General features: G+C 37.0%; 3 protein-coding genes across 3 annotated transcripts; all 3 read left to right on the top strand.

Moving 5' to 3' along the window:
* The first annotated feature begins 9 nt into the window (after positions 1 to 9).
* eef1a1l2 (eukaryotic translation elongation factor 1 alpha 1, like 2) lies at positions 10 to 3,853 on the top strand. Its single transcript, XM_046834835.1, has 8 exons — positions 10 to 117; positions 749 to 904; positions 1,384 to 1,563; positions 1,685 to 1,981; positions 2,138 to 2,288; positions 2,388 to 2,644; positions 3,226 to 3,460; positions 3,535 to 3,853. The coding sequence occupies exons 2-8, from the start codon at positions 761 to 763 to the stop codon at positions 3,657 to 3,659; spliced, it is 1,389 nt and encodes a 462-aa protein (XP_046690791.1). The 5' UTR covers positions 10 to 117; positions 749 to 760; the 3' UTR covers positions 3,660 to 3,853.
* A 2,785-nt stretch (positions 3,854 to 6,638) lies between these two features.
* On the top strand, positions 6,639 to 13,424 carry LOC124375754 (cyclic GMP-AMP synthase). Its single transcript, XM_046834357.1, has 7 exons — positions 6,639 to 7,416; positions 9,567 to 9,694; positions 9,996 to 10,216; positions 10,664 to 10,889; positions 11,331 to 11,606; positions 12,086 to 12,185; positions 12,281 to 13,424. The coding sequence occupies exons 2-7, from the start codon at positions 9,586 to 9,588 to the stop codon at positions 12,786 to 12,788; spliced, it is 1,440 nt and encodes a 479-aa protein (XP_046690313.1). The 5' UTR covers positions 6,639 to 7,416; positions 9,567 to 9,585; the 3' UTR covers positions 12,789 to 13,424.
* A 2,696-nt stretch (positions 13,425 to 16,120) lies between these two features.
* rpl11 (ribosomal protein L11) lies at positions 16,121 to 19,143 on the top strand. The gene is made up of 6 exons (XM_046834307.1): positions 16,121 to 16,244; positions 16,892 to 17,042; positions 17,137 to 17,243; positions 18,406 to 18,537; positions 18,763 to 18,873; positions 19,067 to 19,143. Exons 1-6 carry the CDS (start codon positions 16,239 to 16,241, stop codon positions 19,094 to 19,096), a joined length of 537 nt encoding a protein of 178 aa, XP_046690263.1. The 5' UTR covers positions 16,121 to 16,238; the 3' UTR covers positions 19,097 to 19,143.
* The last annotated feature ends 265 nt before the right edge of the window (positions 19,144 to 19,408 follow it).

Genomic DNA, 19,408 nt, shown 5'->3' with positions numbered 1-19,408 from the left:
TGTCCAGACTTTGGCATCAACCCCTACAGAAGCAGTATAAATTTGGATGGTTGGTGTGCCTCGTTCCTTTTTATCCAGCTTTACTATCCAGGGGTGTTCTGCCAGTGCTGGGAGTTGGTAAGTTGCATGGCCCAGGTTAATTAACTTTTGAGTTGGTACATGTTTCTTGATTAGAGAGTAGGAAAGCCTGGTGAAAAAATTCTTGAAGGTATTCAGGATATTGTTTTGGAGCTACTAATTTAAAAGGGTTTTAAATCCTTTCTTGCTACTTTATCTATAGTCTAGTTTTAGTGACTCATTAACGCCCTCTTGTCATTGAGACGTGCATGCTGTGCTGTCAGGTCTTTTTAAACAACATGGCCGGCACACACGCGCTCCACCGGCTCAACATGGAGGATCAGGAGGAGGAGGGAGTCGGGCTGAGTCACCGTCCTCACAAAACCACTTATACACGACACGGGTTGCCAAATAACCTGTTCACTATTAGACTATTACCGGAGTTAGTGTTAACTGAAAGTGTGATCTTGGCAGAGTATGTAGTTAAAAACGACAGAAATAAACTGCTCTATGAATTCTATGTAGTGGTTTTTAAAAGCTGTATTATAATAGTGGAAACGACCACAAATTAAACCGATTTTTATACCAATGTTTGGACTGTTTATGAATACTTTTTTGACAAGATGTAAGGGATCAGGTCATTTGGGTAGCACCAGACTACTTTTCTCCTAATGCCCGTGTTTGTCCACAGTAAATCGCCAACATGGGTAAAGAAAAGATCCACATCAACATCGTGGTTATTGGCCATGTCGACTCCGGCAAATCCACCACCACCGGCCATCTGATCTACAAATGCGGCGGAATCGACAAGAGAACCATTGAGAAATTTGAGAAGGAAGCAGCTGAGGTGTGGTGCTATGAATAACCGTGAATACATGGAGAAAGCTCGCTGCTTTTCTTTTTATGGGTGCGCCTCTGTAGCAGCAATGTGGTGCAGTAAGAGCGCCACCTACTGTTCAGATACTAACAGATGCGTGACAATCATGTCTGTCAATAATAATAGCAATTAAAATAACGATAATAATGCTACAATAATAAAACTAATAATTAGTATTAGTAGCAGTACACGCTATGAATAACTACTAGAAACACAGCACATGTTTTTATTATTACACAGCTTATTGATTTATTATTATTAGTAACAGGGCATATTATAATTGTATTACTATCAGCCACATAATTGTATGGTTTCATTATTAATAATCAAATGCATTTCCTTGTAATCTTCTGTAGTGTTGCAACAAATTGCCTTTAACTGATGTAAAACAAATATAATTCTAATATAATTTTCAATTGTACTGAATGACACGACACAACTACAACTAGATGGGCAAGGGCTCCTTCAAGTACGCTTGGGTGCTGGACAAACTGAAGGCAGAGCGTGAGCGTGGTATCACCATTGACATCTCTCTTTGGAAGTTTGAGACCAGCAAGTATTACATCACCATCATTGATGCCCCTGGACACAGAGACTTCATCAAGAACATGATCACTGGTACCTCACAGGTATGCGCTTCTTTTAAGCAACTTTAAAAAAAATTAATCTAGGAAATAAAATTGTTTACATAGTAAATGAGACCTTGTATGCCAGTGTATACCTTTTTTTATTATTATTTCTTTGTAACAGGCTGACTGTGCTGTGCTGATTGTTGCTGCTGGTGTTGGTGAGTTTGAGGCTGGTATCTCCAAGAATGGCCAGACCCGTGAACACGCCCTCCTGGCCTTCACCCTGGGAGTGAAGCAGCTTATCGTTGGAGTCAACAAGATGGACTCCACCGAGCCCCCATACAGCCAGGCTCGCTTTGAGGAGATCACCAAGGAAGTCAGTGCTTACATCAAGAAGATTGGTTACAACCCTGCTGCTGTTGCTTTCGTCCCAATTTCTGGATGGCATGGGGACAACATGCTGGAGCCCAGCACAAATGTAAGTACATAATTACATCTGGATTAATCACTGCAAAACTTCTAGATAGCATAACCCTTTCGGCATGCTCAGACTTAGTACCCAAACAATCATAATGAAAAGCAACAAGAACAAAAAATGAATATGTAACACTAATATATTATCTTTTGTCCTTAGATGACATGGTTTAAAGGATGGAAGATTGAGCGTAAAGAAGGTGCTGCTAATGGAACAACTCTCCTGGAGGCCTTGGACTCCATATTGCCCCCCTCTCGTCCCACTGACAAACCTCTCCGTCTGCCCTTGCAGGACGTCTACAAGATTGGAGGTGAAAATTAATTGATTAATTAATGGATATTTATGTTAGCAAACATACATTTACTTTTGTATATATTCATGTAAAATATTTATCGTTCTTCTTTCTCAGGTATTGGAACTGTACCTGTGGGCCGTGTTGAGACTGGAATTCTTAAACCTGGAATGATTGTGACCTTTGCTCCTGTCAACGTGACCACTGAGGTCAAGTCTGTTGAGATGCATCATGAATCTTTGGCTGAAGCTTTGCCTGGTGATAATGTTGGCTTTAATGTGAAGAACGTGTCTGTGAAGGACGTCCGACGTGGTAACGTGGCTGGAGACAGCAAAAACGACCCACCAATGGAGGCTGGTAACTTCACAGCTCAGGTGAGAGATCAAATATTTGAATTTTTAAGTGCATTAGTAGTAAAAAAATAACAATGTAAATGTTATTGTCTATAATCATCTTTATCAAAGTCATTTTAAACTTTTTGAACTTTAAGAAGCATAAATAGAGTAGATGGTCATGTATGCAGTTTTTTTTATCAAAATATATTTTTACTAAATATTTGTTACTTAAAATATATGTTTTTATTTAGAGAATTAAAAAAAAAAATCTGCTGTGTGCAACTCTTCATTGGGAATACTTTAAAGAATTGTAAATGATGCCTTTAACACGTTTCTTGAGCATTGGCTAATTCCATGAGTGTAACAGAAATATAGTAAAAACAAAAAAGGGAAGAAAACCCTTCTTTGAGTATCCTTTCACTTTTCTGGATCTGCATATGTCTCAAGTCTCTTATGACACACTATTTATTTTTAAAAACAAGTCACACAACGATTGTGGACTGCATAAAATTCGCATAATGTAACCCTTTCACCTCATTTATATTTAACAACTAATGTACTATACTCTATAAAATTTATTTTGTCGGTTTATGGGTCCTTTTCTGTTATTATTTTTTCAGGTCATCATCCTGAACCACCCTGGTCAGATCTCTCAGGGCTATGCTCCTGTGCTGGACTGCCACACTGCTCACATTGCCTGCAAGTTTGCTGAGCTGAAGGAGAAGATTGACCGTCGTTCTGGAAAGAAGCTTGAGGACAACCCCAAGAATCTAAAGTCTGGAGATGCTGCCATTATCGTCATGATCCCTGGAAAACCTATGTGTGTGGAGAGCTTCTCCCAGTACCCACCACTGGGTAAGTAAAGTAATATGGGTGCTTGTTATCCACAAACTAGTGCCATCTTGACTTATTTGAGCTGCTTGTTTCAGGTCGCTTTGCTGTGCGTGATATGAGGCAGACCGTTGCTGTTGGTGTAATCAAAGCAGTTGACAAGAAAGCTGCATCTGGTGGCAAGGTGACCAAGTCTGCCCAGAAGGCTGCCAAAACCAAATGAACCCCTTCATCAGACACCCATGACATGTGTAGAGTGTCCCATCCTGTAATGTCTCAGAACCTGAACTTGCTTCTTAAGGACTGGTTAATGCTGATTAAAACCCATCGCAAAAGCTTCCGCAGGAAAGGAGGAGATTATCGTATTTTTTAGGGCAGAGAAAATTATTACAAAATAAAAAAAGATTATTATATGAACATTTTTTTTGTGTTTTCTGCTTTTTCGTTTCATTGTTTAGATAATTATGTTTTGAAATACTACACATTTTAAATGTAATCATTCAACCTACTATAAACATTTACACACTATTGGTGATTTTAATGTAAATAGAAAGTTGCCATTTATGTCTAATTATGCACAACATTAATTCATTAATTAATTAATAAGAGTTAGTGTTTACTAATAGTGTAAGTGTATATGTATTTTTAAATTCAGGACAAAATAGCAAGATAAAGAGAACAGGGACAACAATAATATGATATAATATCCTATAACTTAAATTACTCTTCTTCTTCTTCTTCTTCTACTTCTTCTTTTGGCTGCTCCCGTTAGGGGTTACCACAGCGGATCATCCGTCTCCATAACCCCCCTGTCCTCTACATCTGCCTCTTTCAAACCAACTACCAGCATGTCTTATCTTACCATATCCATAAACCTCCTCCTTGGCCTTCCTTTTTTCCTCCTTCCTCAGTAGCTCCATCCTCAGCAATCTCCTACCGATATACCACATGCCCCTTCACTGCATATGTCCAAACCATCTTAATCGGGCCTCTCTCACTTTTGGAAACTCAATGTTTCCAAAACATCCTACATGCATGGTCCCTCTAAAAAACTGGTTTCTAATTCTGTCCATCCTCGTCACTCCCAATGAAAACCTAAGCATCTTCAGCTCAGCCACCTCCAGCTCCAGCTGCACCTCCTGTCTTTTTGTCAATGCCACTGTCTCTAAACCATACATCATTGCAGGTCTCACCACAGTTCTATAAACTTTCCCTTTCACTCTTGCAGATATCCTACTATTACAAATCACTCCTGCCACTCTTCTCCACCCACTCCACCCTGCCTGCACTCTTTTCTTCACTTCTCTACACATTCTCAATTACTTTGCACTGTTGACCCCAGGTACATAAACTCCTCCACTTTCTCTAACCGCACCACTCCACTGCCCTTCCTCTCATTTACACACATGTACTCGGTCTTACTCCTACTGACTTTCATTTGCCTTCTCTCCAGCGTGTACCTCCACCTCTCCAGGCTCTTCTCAACCTGCTCCCTACTCTCGCCACAAATAACAATATCATCTGCAAACATTATAATTCATGGAGACTTCTGTCTGACCTGGTCTGTCAACCTGTCTATCACCATTCCAAACAGGAAAGGGCTCAGAGCCGATCCTTGATGCAGTCCAGCCTCCAATTTAACCCAGTCTGTAGTTCCTACTGCACACTTCACTGCTGTCACACTGTCCTCATACATGTCCTGCACCACCTCACATACTTCTATGCCACACCAGACTTCCTCATACAATACCACAACTCCTTTCTCGACACCCTGTCCTACGCTTTCGCTAAATCCACAAACACACAATGCAACTCCTTCTGACCTTCTCTATCCTTCTCCATCAACATCATCAGAGCAAATATTGCACCTGTAGTACTCTTGCTCAGCATTAAACCATACTGCTGCTAACAGATGGTCACCTCTTCTCTCAGCCTGGCTTCCACTACTCTTTCCCATAACTGCATGGTGTGACTCATCAACTTATTTCCCCTGTAGTTACTGCAGGTCTGCACATCTCCCTTATTCTTAAAAATCAGTACCTGCACACTCCTTCTCCATTCCTCAGGCATCCTCTCACCTAGAATCTTGTTAAACAATCTGGTTAAAAACTCCACTGCCAAGCCTCCTATGCATCTCCATGCTTCTACTGGTAAGTCATCTGGGCCAGCCTCCTCACTCTCTGTCCATATAATCTCTGTTCTCACTTCCTCCTTGTTAATCCTATCCACTTTCTGCTTCACCTTCTCCACATCATCCAACCTTCTCTCTCTCTCTCTCTCTCTCTCTCTCTCTCTCTCTCTCTCTCGCTCTCTCTCTCTCTCTCTCTCAGTCTCTCTCACTCTCATTTCTGAAGTAGTTGCCCATCCAGCACCTCTTTACCACCACCAAGCCACTCTCTGACCTTTTCCCTGAATATCTCTCTCTCTCTCTCTCTCTCTCTCTCTCTCTTCTCTCTCTCTCTCTCTCTCACATTTCTGAAGTAGTTGCCCATCCAGCACCTCTTTAGCACCACCAAGCCACTGTCTGACCTCTTTCCTGAATCGCACACTACAGTCTTCCTCCTTCATTTTTCACCATCTTACTCTTTTTTCAGTCCTCACTCTCCTCCTCTTCCCCTTCCCCTCCATAGCCATCCTACAGACCACCATCCGATGCTGTCTATCTACACTATCCCCTGCCAACACCTTACAGTCTCCAATCTCTTTCAGGTTGCATCTCCTACATAGAACATAGTCCACCTGTGTGCACCTTCCTCCACTCATATATTTCACCCTATGCTCCTCCTTTTTAAAATATGTATTCTCTACTGCCATTTCTGTCTAAATCTACCACCATCTGCCCTTCCACATTTCTCTCATTAAGACCATACCTTCCCATCACTTCATCATCTCTGTTCCCTTCACCTACATGCCCATTGATGTCTGCCTAAATCACCAATCGTTCATTCCTAGGTACACTCTCTAGCACTTAATTTAACTCCAGAATTGTACCTTCTTGTCCATCTCACAATCCAATTGTGGGGCATAGCCACTGATGACATTTATCATCACCCCTTCAACTTTCTGCTTCACGTACACTCTTCCTTCAGGATTACACCTACACCATTTCTCTTTCCATCCACACCTGGCCTTACTCCCTTTTCACTTAGTCTCCTAAACACACAACATATCTACCTTTCTCTGCTCCATCATATCAGCTAACTCTCTCCCTTTACCAGTCATAGTACAAACATTTAAAGTACCAACTTTAACCTCCACTCTCCTCCACTTCTCCTTTTCCTGCAGTCTCTGTAGATGTCTTCCTCCTCTCTGTCTCCTCCTTTAGCCAACATTAGCCCAATTTCCTCCTGTACTTGTGGCGGTCGTTGGTAACCCAGGAATGAAATTCTGTGTTGTGATCCAAATATTTAATTTAGCACATGTTTTATGCTGAAAGCCTTTTTCAACGCAACCCTTCCCATTTATTCAGGCTTGAGACTGACACTAAGAGTGCACTGGCTTGTGCAACCCTTATGGCTGTTTTGTGGAGGCATTTCCGGGATGCCAATGTAAATCATTTTACAGGGCTGGGCTTGTCAGTAAACGCATGAATTTACTGCTTGACAGGTGAAAAAATATTGACTTATACTCCCATTAACTGATGATCCAAGCTTGTGGCTATATAAGGTTGTACAGGGCAACATCTGAAGCATAGGACAAAAAAGTATTTGTCTTTTGATGGAAAATTGTTGAAAAAGCTATCTTGTCTGACAGCAAATAATTATTAATAGAAACTGTGATTTCCAGCTTTCTGTCTCAAAGATTTAGCACCGGCACGAATGAAAGCCATACTGTAATACTGTATTAAATGGCATTTAAAGTGAAAAGAAACTGAAACTCTTCTGACTGATTATGCATATCTCCTCCTATATAGTAGCTCTTACCTCCGGTATGCCTGTAGCTCCTATTCATTTTCATTTTGCTTCAGACGAGTATCTCATGTAAGTCTGTTTTCATGTTACATTTACTTAATTTTTTAGCACTTTTTCTTTGTGACCTTAGTATTTTAAAGTTCTGCCTGGGTAAAGACTTATAGAAAGTTAAACATGTTATGATCACTTAAATACCTTATTATTCTTAAAGTGTATGTCTATATCTGGTAATTCAAATGAATGTCTTAACATTATATAAGTTAAAAAGAAAAGTTAATAAACAGAGAAAGAGGTTTTGACTAATTTAAAACCACATTGTAAAGATTTTTGGCTTTTTAATAAGTTTTATTTTCCTATATGTACCATCTAAGTTTTAAAATACAAGACACACTTTATGATCAAAAGTATGTGGAGAGTTCAGTGATTCCAAACCTTCCACCTTTGCCATAATTAAATTCCTAAAATTTCTGCCCTGTTAGATCTGTGTAGGTCAGTGGTGGATGAAGTAAACAAACCATGTACTTGAGTAAATGTAAATATACAGCGGTGTGAAAAGTGCCCATTCCTGTTCCTCCATTTTTTTTTGCATGTTTTCACACTTTAATGTTTCAGATCATCAAACTAATTTAAATATTAGTAAAAGATAACACAAGTGAACACAACATGTTGTTTTTAAATTAAGGTTTTTATTATTTAGTGGAAAACAAAATCCAACACGACATGGCCCTGTGTAAACAAGTGTTTGCCCCTAAACCTAATAACTGGTTGGGTCACCCTTAGCAGCAACTGCAGTCAAGCGTTTGCAATAACTTGTAATGAGTCTGTTACAGCGCTGTGGAGGAATTTTTGTCCACTCATCTATGCAGAATTGTTGCAATGCAGTAATTTGTTATTTAAGTGCAGTAACGTATTACATTTACTATTAATGTGAAAAGCATGCATCTAGGAAAAACACCATCTCAGCAGTAAACAATACAAACTAACAGGGCAGGAAAATTAGTGTATTATATGGGTCACTTTATTCTGGACTCTGGAGCAGGGGAAACGTGTTCTCTTGTGTGGTCATTACATTATCTGTGACACTAATTGACAAATCTGGGTTTATCGGATGCCACAAAGCACTATATAGTGTGCATAGAGCCACCGGTACAATTTGGATGTGGATATTAGAGGATATATATCTGCCTTTTCTGCCTCTTACTCCCACTGAAGGTTAATGTTAACGCTAAAACATACAATGACATTTTAGGCGACTGAATGCATTCCATTTTGTGACTGCAGTTTGGGGGGAAGGCACATCCTTGTTTTACCTTATTTATGGTTAAATGGTTTTATGAGTTTGTGTGAGGGAACTCTAGTGGCCTTCACAGAGTCCTGAACATCACATTTGGAATAAAGTGGAACGATAACTGGAAATCAGACCTTCTTGCCTAACATCGGTGCCTGAACATTACAAATGCTCTTTGAATGAATAGGCACAACTCAATACCCATGATACTATAATAACATGTCCAACAAGTTTGTATACATTATAAGTGAGTAAGTTATAATCTTGACATTTATCTCTAATTGTGCCTCTTTTGCACTGTAAAATCAGAAAGTACAGTATCGTGTTGTCCTTGTTGTGTACACTTTCTTATCACAGTTATCAAGCATATGTAGAACATCTCCAGCTAAACATTCCCCTGAAGCTCAATATTTTGATGCTTTAATTCTGTACTTTTTTTCTGAGTAAAAATAGAATTGGAATTTTATTTAGTAATGTCTGCAGGTTCATTCATCTAAAGTTTATTTTGGATGTTGACTGGATTTCTGTTAAGCTTATGAAAAACAATTTATCTATGTTTGTAGACAGAACCTGTGATTTTGTTTTTTAAATATTACACCAGAATCTTGTAAAGCAACATAATAAGAGGAAAGAATAATATAGCCCACATTGATAAAGTTTTAATTATTAAGCAGTTAAAACCAAGATTCGAGAAAGAACCGTATAGAAGCTAGGTTGCAGAATTGGTGAGAAATCATTGTAGCAACAAACATATAAAATATGTGTGTACATTATGGACTAACAAGAGATTATTGAATACTTGTTAGTGTTCCTGGGGGTTATAATAATAATAATAATCATCATCATCATCATCATAATCTTTATCATGATCTTTCTGTAGTTAGTACTCACTTTAAATGGTGAATTTATTTTCTATCATGCAAAATCATAGCTTCAACTGACCTTTCAAAATGGTGCGAGGCCCACCTCTAAAGAAACTGAGAGATGATGATATGGAAAGCTTAAGATCACCAGATTTTCCTCCAGATGCTATCCAGGAGAAGCTACCCTGCAATAAAGGTAAGGATATGAAAAAAATGCTTAGATGTACATACATTATTATATATAGTAAACACACAGTTTAGGATATAAAATCCTTTGTTCAATTAGGATCAAACTTTCAAAGTTGTGACTTTGAATATGTTGTGTAGATTGATATGAATTTATGTATAGCAACAAACAGTTGGTGCCACAACCTGCTGGATCTGCATCATGTAGACAATGTAATATACAAAATCCACATTTTTGTAATTGCTAGAATTTTCAAAGTTTTAGTAGTTTTTATATTTCCTCCATATAAATTTATAATCTTTTTTTAAAGGTGGCCCTGTAGTAGAAGGTACTATCTCTCATGAACTCGACCGATGGATCAGGCAGCGAGGCCGAGACTTACGGCTACGCCAGGCTGACCGCCAGGCTGCTGTGAAACTGGTCAATAATCTGAGAAAGGATTTATTAAAATTCCTGAAGGAAAGTGATGAACAACCTTTTTTCAGGGATGTTTCTGTTCTCAATAGTGGAAGCTACTATGAATTAGTGAAGGTAAACAAAACAAACTTTGAGACTTTGTTCTGTCTGATGTGTAAACAAAAAAGAAGCAAAAAGTATTCAGTTTAATTACACTTTACAATTACATTGAAGTAAACTGATTAAAATGACCATTTTAATATTACAAAACCCAGACACAGAGACTAACTTTGTTTGAGTAAATATGACATTTTAGGTTATTTAAGTAATTTTAAGAGGACGGGTTTCAAAGAACAGTATCTAATTAACAGTGTGAAACAAGTCTTCTGTACACTGTCAGGACTGTCTTTCAAACATATGCTCTATAAATGTGGATTGATAAAAAGGACATGTGGAAATCGTTGTATTAAAACCTTATATTTAATTAAACATTTAGCTATTATCCATAAGTAATGGAATAAAATTTTTCTTAAACATTTATAATAAACTTTTCTTATAATAATTCTTCTTGGTTTGTTTTAGATTAATAAACCCGATGAGTTTGACATCATGTTGAAGCTTAAAACACCCCGAATTGAGTGGAAAAAGCTAGATAAACATAATGGGCTTTTTTATTCAATTTCCCTTTGCCGACCTCCACGTGGTGAAATCCGAGCCTTCGTCTTAGAGGATGGACTCACTATCTCAGCCTCAAAAATAATGAATGAAATGCACCATCTGGTTCAGAAATTCATCAAACTGCATAAAGGTAAAATAATTTAATTGTTTTTCTTTCCATACTACTACCGCTGTTCTAGAAATTGAATACCCAGTCCAGCATAAAGTACAATAAACATTATTCAAGACAATCTTGTTAATTATCAGTAACAATGAAATCTTCATTATGGTCACATACAGGCCACAATGCTAAAAGAATATTCATTGGTTTAATTTGGTGGTTTGTGCAAGAACAGTTTTAGTGATGCAATGATTCTTAAAGATAACTTTATCTTTATATTTAGGTGTACAGTACTTTTAAGTTAAATATAAATATATAACATTTTATTTAAATATTTAAATTTTTTAATGTATATAATTACTTTTACATTACTCGTTTCTAATGAGTATGACTTGCATAAATGAGTAGGTGTACACATTTTGTAAATATGTAAATATTTGCAATTATTTAAATGTGTGTTTTATGCTTCAGTGCCTGCTGATGAAGGTCGCTGGGTGGTGTGCAGGAAAAAGATAAATTCTCCAGCTGTGACTCTGGTATTCCAGGATGCAAAAGAGGGGGCAGAAATATTGTCTATGGATATTGTTCCTAGTCTTGAGGTGCCACAAGGCTGGCCAAAAGATGCACGAGCTGGCCCGGATGTGGACAACTGGCTTGGGAAGAACAATCGGCGCAAATTTGTCGGAGAGCCTGTTTACTTTGTCCCAAAGAGACCCAAAACACGAAACCTCACAGCTGTTGAAAAAGGTTCTAATTAGGAAACAGACAAACTTTACAAAATAGTTCAAGTTAAACACTTTAGAATTTGAAAATCAGTAAGAAATGATTATATGTGAACTGATAAATATTCACATTTTAGAATGTACATCTCAGTAAAAACAAGCCTTTTATGAATCACACATGTTAGGTAATTGTAGCAGTTAATACCTATGCACTGAAAATGCTAATATCTGTTTTCTTACAAAATTATTCGCTAATACTTTAATATAGAACTTTTTTAGAGTCACATTAGAAATACACATTAGTGCATAAATAAAATAAGTTTTTGATGTTTTATAGAACACTTGCTTCCTGTTTTAAATTTAATTAGCAATAGTGTGTAAAGTGCAATCAAATGTATAAAAGAAAAACTTAAAATATTCGAAAACCTTTTAGTGGCAGTCAAAATTTACTGTTCTTAGGCTCTATGTGATTGCTGATAAAATGAATTATGGTTTTATTTGCAGAGAGCTGGAGAATATCATTCTCTCATATTGAAAAAGAGATGATTCGGTACCATGGCAACAAAAAGACATGCTGTGAGAATAAACAAAATGAATGCTGCCGGTAAGAGAATAAGCATGAAATATGTGGGTTTTTTTTCAACAGTTTGAACATGTAGTTTCATTTTGGTGATATTCTTAACCGCCGTTCTCTTTTAGAAAACTGTGTTTGCGGCTCCTCAAGAGCCTGCTTAAGGGACTTAAGGAGAAATACCCCAAAGAGCTTGAACCTCTATGCTCCTACCATGGGAAAACTGTTTTCTTTTACAATCTCTGTGAAAGATTTGAAGACTCACTGTGGACCCCTGGCCAACTCTCAGTCTGCTTTGTGAAACTTCTGTGGCACTTTGAGCATGCTGTAAAAGATGGCTCGCTTCCCCACTTCTTTGTTCCAGACCACAATCTGTTTTCTCCATCCAGTTTCCCTAAGCGTTCTCTCCAGTTTCTAGGCAATGCTTTGCGAGAGCAAATAGAGTCAGGGCTTCCTCTTTTAAAGGTCCAAGATCCACTACATCCTGCCATTGAACTGCAGCCTCAACCTATCACACTTACAGTACAAAAATGTGGCGCTGTGGCAAGTGGAAGCAGCTATTTCAGAAAAATGCTGACTGTAGCTTGTGCTGTTATGTTTTTGGCTACCGTTCTTGCATTTTATGTAAAACCATAACAACTACATTTAGTGTAGATGGCATTGCAATACTGTTAATGCTATTTAAAATGTCATTTTTTAAACAATGGAATCAGCTTAAAAAAAAACATTTTTTTACGTGTTATGATTTAAATAAATATATTTTTTTACTTATGTGCAATTAAAGGGTTTTTAAGGTTTTTTTAAACTGCTTTTTTATTGTCATGGCAGCACAGTGGAGCAGTGTCTAGAGTTGTGGCCTCACGGCTCTTGGATTCTCAAGCTGCATGGTATTTCTGTAGGTGTTATCTGTGTTTATGTGAGTTTCTTCCCCATCCCAAAAACATACCAGTATGGGTTTGGTTACTCTAATGTATGTAAATGGACTAGCATCTCATTCAAGGTTCTCAAAATAAGTTCCGGTTTTTACCATAACCCTAAAAAGAATAAATTATATTTATTTTTAAATTACTAGTCTGAAAAAAATTCTGTTTCATCTTCATTTTATGTGAAATTATGTATAATGAGTAAATTGTTTGATTGCCTGATTTATGTACTACTCATACACTATTACTTCATGTACTACTAATGTAGTGTTTATTATATCTTGGTCACCATAAAAGTAATATTAATTTCTTGCTACAGTAATAACTGTGGAATAAAAAATAAAACCACTTTTTTTCTTTTTGTAAGTTTTTTTTAATGGACTTGTAATATCTTTGTTTGATTAAAAACAATGGCACGTAGTTGATGCCACAAAAATAATAATATTGTTAATTTTTATTGTTACAATTGTAATGACACAAGGAATGTATATATTTATGAAGTTAAGGTATGCTGCTGCTATAAAACTATGAAAACTTAAAATAAAATAATAAAATAATAAAGACACTGCCTGTACAATTGTGCAGTGTCTGTAAAAGTGAGGCAATGCAAATGAAATTATTCTCCAATTAAGTTCAAAGGTGCAGGGAAGCAATGTATTATAGCGTAATACAGTACAGTGGTGTAAAAAAGTGTTTGCCCCCTTCCTGATTTCTTATTCTTTTGCATGTTTGTCACACTTTAATGTTCCAGATCAGCAAACTAATTTAAATATTAGTAAAATATAACAGAAGTGAACACAAAATGCAGTTTTAAATGAAGGTTTTTATTATTAAAAGAAAATCTCAAATTACATTGCCCTGTGTGAAAAAGTGTTTGCCCCCCTGTTAAAACTGTGGTTTATTACACCTGAGTTTAATTTCTCCAGCCACACCCAGGCCTGATTACTGCCACACCTGTTCACAATCAAGAAATCTCTTAAATAGGACCTGACAAAGTGAAGTAGACCAAAAGATCGTCAAAAGCTAGACATCATGCAGAGAGCCAAAGAAATTCAGAAACAAATGAGAGTAATTGAGTATCATTCTGGAAAATGTTATAAAGAAATTTCTAAAGCTTTGGGACTCCAGCGAACCACAGTGAGAGCCATTATTTACAAATGGCAAAAACATGGAACAGGGGAGAACCTTCCCAGGAGTGGCCGGACGACCAAAATTACCCCAAAAGCAAAGAGACGACTCGTCCAAGAGGTCACAAATGACCCCAAACAACATCCAAAGAACTGCAGGCCTCACTTGCCTCAGTTAAGGTCAGTATTCATGACTTCACCATAAGAAAGAGATTGGGCAAAATGGTCTGCATGGCAGAGTTCCAAGACAAAACCGCTGCTAAGCAAAAAGAACATAAAGACTCGGCCTTAGTTTTGCCAAAAAACATCCTGCTGATCTTTTGATGAGACTTTTAGGAAAATACTTTGTGGACTGAAGAGACAAAAGTTAAACTTTTTGGAAGGTTTGTGTCCCATTACGTTTGGCGTAAAAGTAACAACGCATTTCAGAAAAAGAACATCATACCAACAGTAAAATATGGTGTTGGTAGTGTGATGGTCTTGGGCTGTTTTGCTACTTCAGGGCATGGAAGACTTGCTGTGATAAAAGGAATCATAAATTCTGCTGTTTACCAAAAAATCCTGAAAGAGAATGTCCGGCCATCTGTTCGTGACCTCAAGCTGAAGCGAACTTGATCCAAAACACACCAGCAAGTCCACCTCTGAATGGCTGAAAAAAAATTAAGACTTTGGAGCCTAATCAAAGTCCTGACCTGAATCCTAATGAGTTGCTGTGGCATGACCTTAAAAATTCCTCCACAGCGCTGTAACAGACTCATTGCAAGTTATTGCGAATGCTTGATTGCAGTTTTTGCTGATAAGGGTGGCCCAACCAGTCATTGAGTTTAGGGGGCAAACACTTTTACACACAGGGCCATGTAGTTTTGGATTTTGTTTTCCCTCAATAATAAAAGCCTTCATCTAAAAACTGCATGTTGTGTTCACTTGTTATCTTTTACTAATATTCAAATTAGTTTGACGATCTGAAACAATAAAGTCGCACAGTATAATAGTACAGGGTGGAACTGGGTTCTTTCTCTTTAGTTTTTCACCATCACCAGATAGTTGATTTCCCACCTGTAGGCAGACTCATCCCCTGCGGAGATAAGCCAAATTAGAGATGCGTTCTCCGCAAACTTTTAAAAACTGGTGGCTAGAGATGCAGCAGTGGTATACAGAAAAGATGAACAAACACTGCCTTGGCACTGCCAGCCAGGTGGTCTGGGAGTTGCATTATGCATATATATATATATATATATATATATATATATATATATATATATATATATATATATATATATATATATATATATATATATATATATATATATACATATATATACATACATATATATATATATATATATATATATATATATATATATATATATATATATATATATATGTATGTATATATATGTATATATATATATATATATATAACATTTAAAGTTGTATCTAAACCATTCAACATATAGTTTTCAATATACAACAAGATACAATATATACTTAACAACTAAATGTCATTCTTCCCTTTTTTAAATGTTGTTATGGGTGTTTGTAATATTATAAACAGACAGGAGACAGGAGGGGGAGCTGGAGCTGTAGGTAGCAGAGGAGTTACTTGGTGAATTTGAGAGAGGCAGATTTAGAGGACAGGGTACGATGGAGAAGGATGATCCGCTGTGGCGACCCCTAATGGGAGCAGCCGAAAGTAGAAAATATAAACATCAGAGTAACTTAATCTGTTTTTTCTTAAATGTTGTATTTTTATTTATTTATTAAATATAAACAATTTAAAGAAAGCAGTGTGTCTATTATTAAATAAAAAGCAAATTAATACAATACCTAATATTCTATTCTATTCTATTCTATTCTATTCTATTCTATTCTATTCTACATGTTGATTATTATAGATTTGTGTCATGTTCCTGTGCGACAATAATGTAGGAACGTTATACCGCGAGCAGTGTGTTTTGGCCGGCTCATTTTTAGGTGAACACGCTGTTATAAATGCTCTGCGCCGGAAGCGTAACGTCCTCTTCTAGCGATCCAACATGGCGGTGAGTGCATACGATATATTAATGAAAACGGTGTACAGTTGAAATCTAAAAACATCGCCTTGTTCCAGTGGTATTTTAGGGCCATCTGTGATTCCCCGTGTAGTGTTTTATTTACCCTACGATAATCTGGTTATATTTGAGGCGAAAATAATAGAATGTGAGCGATAATAAATGTTTAGCAGTTAGCTTTCCAGTTATCCGGTGCTCCTAGTGAGCGAGTGGCTGAAGCTGAGACCCGAGGCTCCATACATGTGTTTTGTATCGCTGAAAATGTTACGGAACAGTTATTCATTTGTAAACGGATACTTTTGTAGAACTTTCTGAAGCAGTAACTTGTAAATTAGGGTCATTTTATGTAGCTGGAGCCGGTAGCTGAAGTGGAGGTCGTGGATATGTCCGGACATGCTTGGTGCAGGTTTATAGTAACTTTAAATGCTTGTCTGTTAAAACGTTGACATTCCTTTCATATTTTAATGTCGAAAGAGCCATTTATGATCTGTAGCCAGTAAGAATCCTAGTTGTAGGTTGGCCTGTAGAGGGTGATTGTTCATTAATGATCATGAAGTTCACTGTTGTGAAGAATGGCAGCGTGTGCACACAGGAACTACTAGATATGTCTGTTAAACCAGGTTGTATTTATTTTGCAGGACCACAGTGAGAAGAAGGAGAACCCCATGAGGGAGCTGCGTATTCGCAAACTGTGCCTGAACATCTGTGTTGGTGAGAGTGGTGACAGACTGACCCGTGCTGCCAAGGTGCTGGAGCAGCTCACAGGCCAAACTCCTGTCTTCTCTAAAGGTAAGCATCTTTAATTTATGTACTTTTCTGGGTCATGGTTTATTGTGTGTTCAACATCGCATTCAATATTTTGAAAACCATTTCTCCCCCACAGCCCGCTACACTGTGAGATCCTTTGGTATCCGCAGAAATGAAAAGATTGCTGTCCATTGCACTGTTCGTGGTGCCAAGGCTGAGGAGATCCTGGAGAAGGGGTTAAAGGTGAGAATGTTTCAGCTGTTCTGTTTGTTTGACTAGATGTTGTTGTGAGATTCTTTGCAATTTTCTCAATGGTTCACGTGGTCATTTATACTTCATAAATACAAGTTATACGTTAGTGGTGAAAGTAAATAGGATATTAATGGAGTCAATGACCAAAATTTGTAAATATTGAGACTGACAGTTTGGTCATCCAGCATTCTGGATGGATTTGGATTGTGGAGTTTTTCATGGTCCTTAATGAAGCTGCATGTACTCAAAGCCAAATGTCTTGTTGATGCACAAATACAAATGGTTATTCCTAAACATTTGCCAGATTTAGTAGATATTTGGTTGGTTGCAGTGATCTTTGTTACTTGGAAAAGTTAAATAATTTGTTCTACTTAGCTATGCTAGAGATTTGCTACTTGGCAAATATCAGCTGTGAGTGCACAGTGTTTTATTATGAAAATGAAAACTTGATTTGCTTATTTAAGAATGACACCACAAATTGTTATTGTTAAATGTAATGTTATTGAACAGCAATGTAATAACTTGATTACCAGACAGACATTTTCTCATTGATTTCTCTGATAGGTTAATAATATGGAGGTGAAAATTCTTCTAGTTTTATCTTGAAGCGCTAATGTAGAAACACCTGTAATTTTATTTGTCTTCACATCATTGCATGTCTAGAAACATCTGTAATAAGAACAAATCTGTGTTCTTTTCTTACCCACCACTGTTCTCCAGGAAGATTTTGAGGTTCTAATGCTCCACTAGGGGGCATAAAGGAGCAGTAAAGTCTGGATATAAGCTCAGATAGTGAACACTTGTGAATGAGAATTTTGATTGTTTTTTCACTGGCAGTGAGCGAGTGCCTATTCAAGCACAAGGATTTTTTCCCATGATGCTTATATTAATACACTCTGTTGATTCATGATAACATTCCAGTCAAGCCCCTTTCAGTTCTATAATTCAATAGTTTACAACTATTCATTTGATTTGTTGTCTGTTTTTATCCAGTTGCACATTTAAAATGTAGTTTTCAGATGTGGTTGTGTACTACACTTACTGGGTTTTGTAAACTAGTTTATTACCCAAGATGAGTTTAACAACTCCGGATCGAATAACATTTGCTGAAATGAATGCTAATCTTTTTTTTTTTATTTTCTGCTTTATCCAGGTGCGTGAGTATGAATTAAGGAAGAACAACTTCTCAGACAGTGGAAACTTCGGCTTTGGCATTCAGGAGCACATCGATCTGGGCATCAAGTATGATCCTAGCATTGGTATTTATGGCTTGGACTTCTACGTGGTAAGTTTTTTTTTTTTTTTTTTTTTTTTTTTTTATATTATCTTATATCACTTTAAAGTGTTCTGTGTTTTAATAACTGTTCTAGTGTTTCCTTTGAGTAATATGCCATCAAAGGCTCACATGTTGTTTTGAGATTTGCAGCACTGTATTGTTTGTTTTTTGTCTAACTAGCAAATCTAGTAAAAAGTTCTTGATGTACTTTGTTCTTGTGCTTCCTTATCAAAGGTTCTGGGCAGACCCGGCTTCAGCATTGCCGACAAGAAAAGGAAAAGGGGACGCATTGGCTTCAGGCACCGCATCCGCAAGGAGGAAGCCATGCGTTGGTTCCAGCAAAAGGTATGTTTAAAGGCATAATTTTATTCATTGGCCTTTATTTACAGAATATTTTTTAAATTGGCACATTTGTTTCAATGTTTTTTACATTGAAACAAATAAAAAAAAAAAAACAGCAAAGAGAACCTATTTAGGGTTTCTTTTCTTAATTCTTTTTTTAATGTTGGTTCTACTTTTTTTTTTTTCTGTTTTTCAGTATGATGGTGTTATCCTTCCTGGCAAGTAGAGGATTACCACTTTGTTTATAACAAATAAATAAAAGAAAAAGCCCAATTTCTCCTTCTCATGTCATTTTTTGAAAATGAATGTTATTTTATACCAACTGGTTTTAGTTTGTGTGAATCATATACAAATGGGGGTGAGCAAGAAAAAGGATCTTGCAATATTAAGTGTGGACAATTTTATACTCTTTTTAGACTATAATGCATCCAGTTTGCAAACAAAGTATTATATTAGTAAAAGAATTGGTAAAATATAAACTAAAATATTACATGTCGCACACAAGATTTCCCAGGATATCTTTTTACTATGCAACATG

Source organism: Silurus meridionalis, chromosome 22 (assembly GCF_014805685.1).
Source record: "Silurus meridionalis isolate SWU-2019-XX chromosome 22, ASM1480568v1, whole genome shotgun sequence".
In the NCBI taxonomy this organism is placed as follows: domain Eukaryota; kingdom Metazoa; phylum Chordata; class Actinopteri; order Siluriformes; family Siluridae; genus Silurus; species Silurus meridionalis.
This window is presented reverse-complemented; position numbering and strand designations above follow the sequence as displayed.

Coding starts and splice junctions, on each gene's coding strand:
- eef1a1l2 (XM_046834835.1), top strand. CDS start 761: ATGGGTAAAGAAAAGATCCACATCAACATCGTGGTTATTGGCCATGTC. Junction 905..1,383: donor TTGAGAAGGAAGCAGCTGAG/GTGTGGTGCTAT, acceptor AACTACAACTAG/ATGGGCAAGGGCTCCTTCAA. Junction 1,982..2,137: donor TGCTGGAGCCCAGCACAAAT/GTAAGTACATAA, acceptor TTTTGTCCTTAG/ATGACATGGTTTAAAGGATG.
- LOC124375754 (XM_046834357.1), top strand. CDS start 9,586: ATGGTGCGAGGCCCACCTCTAAAGAAACTGAGAGATGATGATATGGAA. Junction 10,217..10,663: donor GCTACTATGAATTAGTGAAG/GTAAACAAAACA, acceptor GGTTTGTTTTAG/ATTAATAAACCCGATGAGTT. Junction 10,890..11,330: donor ATTCATCAAACTGCATAAAG/GTAAAATAATTT, acceptor TTTATGCTTCAG/TGCCTGCTGATGAAGGTCGC.
- rpl11 (XM_046834307.1), top strand. Junction 17,043..17,136: donor AACTCCTGTCTTCTCTAAAG/GTAAGCATCTTT, acceptor TCTCCCCCACAG/CCCGCTACACTGTGAGATCC. Junction 17,244..18,405: donor TCCTGGAGAAGGGGTTAAAG/GTGAGAATGTTT, acceptor TGCTTTATCCAG/GTGCGTGAGTATGAATTAAG.